Consider the following 6,027-nt stretch of genomic DNA (forward strand, 5'->3'; position numbering starts at 1 on the left):
CCCATTTCATGACAAATATAGTGTTGATAGCTTTGTTTTGAATTTTATATGTCAAGGGTAGCATGAAGAGAAGTTCTCTCAGTTCACAATCCTGCAGCTGCCAATGCTTCTAAGAAGCATACGTTCATCCAAATTACTAAATTTTATTTGGTTGAATCCGAAGTGAAAATTTAATGCAGCTTCCAAACTAAGTCTACTAGTTAGCAACATTAGCTAACTAATGTAGCAAGTTAAATCCGCATACAAAATCTTTTCGTATTTTTGCGAACTTGTAATTCCGCGAATCGTAAAATTTATCTCATGAAAAACCGCATCAAAAGTAACTTGTTTGAATTTAAATTTATTTCTCTTGAAAATGGAGGATCATTAAATTATTTTCTCTAAACAATGGGTTTAAACTTAATGCTACGTCGCACAACTTCTGACCCTACCCCCCCCCTCGTCACACTTCGTCACAAATTTGGTATACCCTCCCTACCCCCCAAAATGCTACGTCATTTATGCATGGCCCCTAACGCTTGTTTTAGTCCAGACACAATTGCATATGCCGTTACACTACCTTTTCAGCCAAGACACAAACGACTAGAATTCAACTAATCTCATTGTTGAATTAAACTGCTTCATCGTAAAATACAACATAGGATATTTCAAACGTTTTGTTTCACCGACCGACGGATGAAAGGTATGGAATTAAATTGTTGAAAAATTCCGTATGTCAGTAATTCACACGTAAATATAATACAGAGTTATGTTTCTCATAATGTTATCTTTTTATAAACTGCAATCTTAAATGAGACGAAATAGCCAAAGGTATTTAAGGATTGTTGGAAATTGATTGATTTGAATTTTAGAATAAAGGTATATTTTTTTTCTATTTAGTCACAAACACTATCCAGCACTACAAAAAAAACTTCATACTTATTCCACATCTAGTTTGGAATCTCAAACGATGAAAAATAATTATCATATTACATATTACATTGGTTAATAATTGAAATGTTACTATATAATCGACTAAATCCGAAATAGAATGATTTTGACAATTTTCGACAATACTTTAAATTTTCAGTGCACATGTATTGAAAAAAATGTCAATAAAAATCATCACTTTATTGAAATGTTTTTAAAGAAAAACTAGGTAAAACCAAAATGAGGTCAGTTGAATTTCTGTTTTTTTTTTGTGTACTGATTCAGGTAGTTGCGTCCAGGATAAAACAAGCTTTCCAAGCTGAGACAACTACCTACCTGCTTAACCGTTATGCCCAGCGTGTTGCTGTCGCTACCTAGATGTATTTCAGTAAGGTGTGCATCTTAGCTACTTGCTGTCATTTCGTATGATGTGCGTCTTGAATCAAAATCAATAATAATTTTCAATAACTATTATTTGAGAATCTCTCAAAATTAAGAGAAAATTTAGTTACGTTATTCATTTTTCTGTTGAAATCAACTAATTAGGAAAACAAAAATTTGTTTTGTTATTTTCTTCATCGAATGGCTTTCAGTGTGATGATTTCTGCAAAACCTTTAAGAAAATTAGTGAATGTTACAACCCTGCCACTAAACGAAAATCACACCAAAAATGCTGCATTTTCAATGTGACTGTAGTCGTGTTTTGTACACAACCCTTTAATTTTTCTAAATTGGAAGCTGATAATATATGCAACATTATACAACTCAAACGGCATGAAAATCGCGTGAAGAAACGGAATAAAACTGTATTTGTTTAAAAAATTATTTAAAAAATAGTAGAAATAGTTAACATTTATTAAACATGTTTTCGACATAAACATTTGTTAAACCAATTTGGTGCAATTTGAAATTAAACTTTGGCTGTAAAAAATATTACAATAAAAAGGTGTAGTTTCAGTTAACTAAAACTATTATAAATATGGCTCGCTGGGAATCGGGATATTTACGTACAATTAACTTAAGAAGCAACGAACTTATTAGAGCAAATAACCAACAAGTTAAAATCAGAATCGTTGATTCTGAGCAAGAAATGAATCGAAGTAATGACTGAAAGGGTCAACAAATTAATCAGCAACCAAAACTTAATTAGCAGAGTTCCATTGGAGGAATACGATGCCATAACTCTAATTCTTTACATGGACACAATCAATAGTATTTTAGAGTATATGCAAGACAGTATATTGAGAGATAAAGTTTCATTGCGGGATAAAAAACTTCTAAAACTAAACAGTGGCGTAGCCAGAAATTTGATTGGGGGGAGGGTTAGTTTGACGAAAATCGTTGATTTTTCGAAAAAGCTTCAATATAATGTAAATTTGATAAAATGTTGAAAGTTCATAAACAAAAACAGTTCAGCAGTTTTCATTCCATTCCACAAACGACAAACAATAATAAATAATACCTTTCATATCTTCATAGATAACTTCTTTTTATAAAATTGTATAAACTTTGCTTCCCTGGGTTCGAACGAATCCTACACGATCAGCTGAAAACTCACAACGTCAAAGCCGTAGCAGTTGTAGGAACTTTGCTTAGCGGGACAGAATGTGTAAAAAAGCGGGCATCGAGCGGTCACATTCTACTAGAGCGAGGGCACAACAAACAAGTTGGGAATCAGCTTTGTATTGCTGGGCAAGATGCGCCAACGCGTAATCAAGTAGAAGACGATCAGTGCAAGGATGTGTGTGGATCAAAGGTCATTTGTACAACTACAACATCGTCAGCGTGCACTGCCCTCACGAAGGGAGACCCGAGAACGAGAAAGATGCATTTTACGCACATTTGGAGCCCGCGGCAGAATGTGAAGCTCCTTATCAGCGACATGAACGCCACCCTTGAGATTACCTGATTAACCCATTATTGCACAACTTATTTTTCACGCGCATCACAAATTGAGTTTTCCGATCGGAAAAAAATGATGTGGTCATTCTAGTAAAATTATTTTTGTACTCAAAGTAGCTGATATAATAAGGAACAACCAGTGGAATTTCAGATTGATCGATTAATTGGTTCCTGAGATATCGTGATCGTTTCGAATACACTTTCAAATAAAATACAACACCGAGATAATCGAGTTTTACTGTCGGTGCAGCGAGTCAGCGGTCCAGCGTATCAGCGGTCTATGAATACAGTGTGTCCCACATTTATACATTCACCCTGTTTCTTCAGTATAACTTTGTTTAGTTCGAACAAACTGCACCAAATTATCAGCGTTTGTTTTAAAACTTAATCAACGATGTTTCTCAAAATTTCGAAGCCCTGGTGCGTTTTGTTCGTTTGTTATGGCAGATTAAGTGAAAAAGGTGGTGTCCTACTTTCATACGTTCACCCTACTATTTTTTGGATAACTTTTTTTTTTCATTTCTTAGAAAAGAAATGTATAGAATTCGCTCAAACTTTTAAGATTTTTTCCGAGGTCCGGAGGACCGAGTCTTATATACCAATCGACTCAGCTCGACGATTTGAGACAATGTCTGTGTGTGTGTTTTTTATAGTAAGGTTGAAGAAGCTTCAAAAGCCTGGCCTGTAGTGTATTGGCACTGTGTGGGACTCACGACTCACGTTCGTGCCTCACCACTAAAAACATTCCTTACTTTTTACGCCCTTCTTCCCCACGGAACTACGTCATCGTATTACTTCTTGGGGGGGTTCGTTGTGCTTCCGTCGCACCTCTTTCTTCTGCTCTATCTCAGAGCCTCGCTTGTTGTCTCCATCTATCTACGTCGCCGTTTAGCTCTCGTCCCCGTGAGCGGTTTAGGTGCTGATTCATTGAGCCATTTAGCTCGTGTTTCCGTGAGTCATTTAGCTCCGGCCTTTTCACGATCTACTTGGATAGTCCCCAACGATGAACTCACACTCCTCCGACCGATAGTTCCCCGACGGAGGAATTTCCCCCGACACCGATACTCGCTTCCTTGAGCCATTTAGCTCCCAGCTCTATCGAGATGAACTCGGATATTATCCTACTCCGACTGAGAGTTCCCCGGCAACGGAATTTCTTTCTGTGTCGGTGTTTATCTCGTGAGCCAATTAGCTCCCCTTTTCGTCACGATTCTGTCGGGTAGTCCACGGCGGCGAATCTACCCTACCGTGAATTCCCCGGCGGTAGATTGCTATATATATATATATATATATATATATATATATATATATATATATATATATATATATATATATATATATATATATATATATATATATATATATATATATATATATATATATATATATATATATATATATATATAAATATATATATATATATATATATATATATATATATATATATATATATATATATATATATATATATATATATATATATATATATATATATATATATATATATATATATATATATATATATGCGCAAAAAAATATTTTTGAATTGGAAGCTGATAATATATGCAACATTATACAACTCAAACGGTATGAAAATCGCGTGAAGAAACCGATTAAAACTGTATTTGTTTAAAATATTATTTAAAAAATAGTAGAAATAGTTAACGTTTATTAAACATTTTTTCGACATAAACATGTGTTAAACCACCAGCTTGGTGCAATTTGAAATTAAACTTTGGCTGTAAAAAATATTACAATAAAAAGATGTATAAATTTTCAGTTAACTAAAACTATTATAAATATGGCTCCCTGGGAATCGGGAGATTTACGTATAATTAACTCAAGAAGCAACGAACTTATTACAGCAAATAACCAACAAGTTAAAATCAACGATTCTTATTCTGAGCAAGAAATGAATCGAAGTAATGACTGAAAGGGTCAACAAATTAATCAGCAACCAAAACTTAATTAGCAGAGTTCCATTGGAGGAATACGATGCCATAACTCTAATTCTTTACATGGACACAATCAATAGTATTTTAGAGTATATGCAAGACAGTATATTGAGAGATAAAGTTTCATTACCGAATAAAAAACTTTTTAAACTAAAATTTGATTTGGGGGGATGGTTAGTTTGACGAAAGTCGTTGATATATATATATATATATATATATATATTATATATATATATATATATATATATATATATATATATATATATATATATATATATTATATATATATTATATATATATATATATATATATATATATATATATATATATATATATATATATATAAATATATATATATATATATATATATATATATATATATATATATATATATATATATATATATATATATATATATATATATATATATATATATATATATATATATATATATATATATACCCATATACCCATATACCCATATAAATTAATTACCTAATACAATGCTATGTCGACTAATATTACACTAACTACATGTGTATTCTACATGCTCTTTTTTTAGATGTCAACGGATGAAATTGGCTTCCATGAGCAACCAATAAATGATGAGCTCGAGGAAACGACAGAATTCGGGAACAGAATGTACCATTTTAATCAAAAAACAATAGAAGAGACGTGCGAATTAGGCATAACTAGCAAAAATTCATTTTTTCATTTTGATCAGTTCGATTATGACGACCTTTTTTAGGCATATATGTATTTTATTTATTTTAAGGCCAATATTCACCTCTTGAAATTTTGTATTCCACAACCTATTATTTCAATTTGTTCATTTTTTTCAATATGTCAAAAAACATGTCGAATGTATAACCTGTTTGGCTTATTTCTATCAATACTCATTTATTAACTGAATTTTAACTCTTCCGAAAGCCCTCGAATGATACCTATTGTATATTTAAAAACTTAACTACAGTAGAGATGCCAGATTTGCAGACAAGTCTGCAAATTCGCAGACTTTTAATTTAAGCTGCAGATTTCTTTGATGACGCAGATATTTGCAGATTTTTTAGTTTGGTTGCAGGTATTTGCAGATTTTTTAGTTTGGTTGCAGATATTTGCAGATTTTTGAATGTAAAGGCTTTTGATTACACTAGCTTTCCTGACATTTTTGTTCTTCCCTGACTTTTAAAATTATTATTGCAGACATTTGAAAAAAGTACCTGACATCTCTGAACTACAGTGACCTAATTCCGTATTTTTG

General features: G+C 32.3%; 1 protein-coding gene across 11 annotated transcripts in view; it reads left to right on the forward strand.

Moving 5' to 3' along the window:
* LOC131682870 (lysosomal-associated transmembrane protein 4B) overlaps window positions 1–5,659 on the forward strand; it is an 897,979-nt gene extending 892,320 nt beyond the window's left edge. For 9 of the 11 annotated variants that reach the window (XM_058964649.1, XM_058964641.1, XM_058964651.1 and 6 more), the window contains one exon: window positions 5,329–5,659. In XM_058964649.1, coding sequence (XP_058820632.1) covers window positions 5,329–5,514 — 186 coding nt within the window. In that variant the 3' untranslated portion in view covers window positions 5,515–5,659. The remainder of the gene's footprint in view (window positions 1–5,328) is intronic. The other 2 variants (XR_009304220.1, XM_058964655.1) reach the window with 1 other exon arrangement.
* The last annotated feature ends 368 nt before the right edge of the window (window positions 5,660–6,027 follow it).

The sequence above is a fragment of the Topomyia yanbarensis genome, chromosome 2 (genome assembly GCF_030247195.1).
Source record: "Topomyia yanbarensis strain Yona2022 chromosome 2, ASM3024719v1, whole genome shotgun sequence".
Classification (NCBI taxonomy): domain Eukaryota; kingdom Metazoa; phylum Arthropoda; class Insecta; order Diptera; family Culicidae; genus Topomyia; species Topomyia yanbarensis.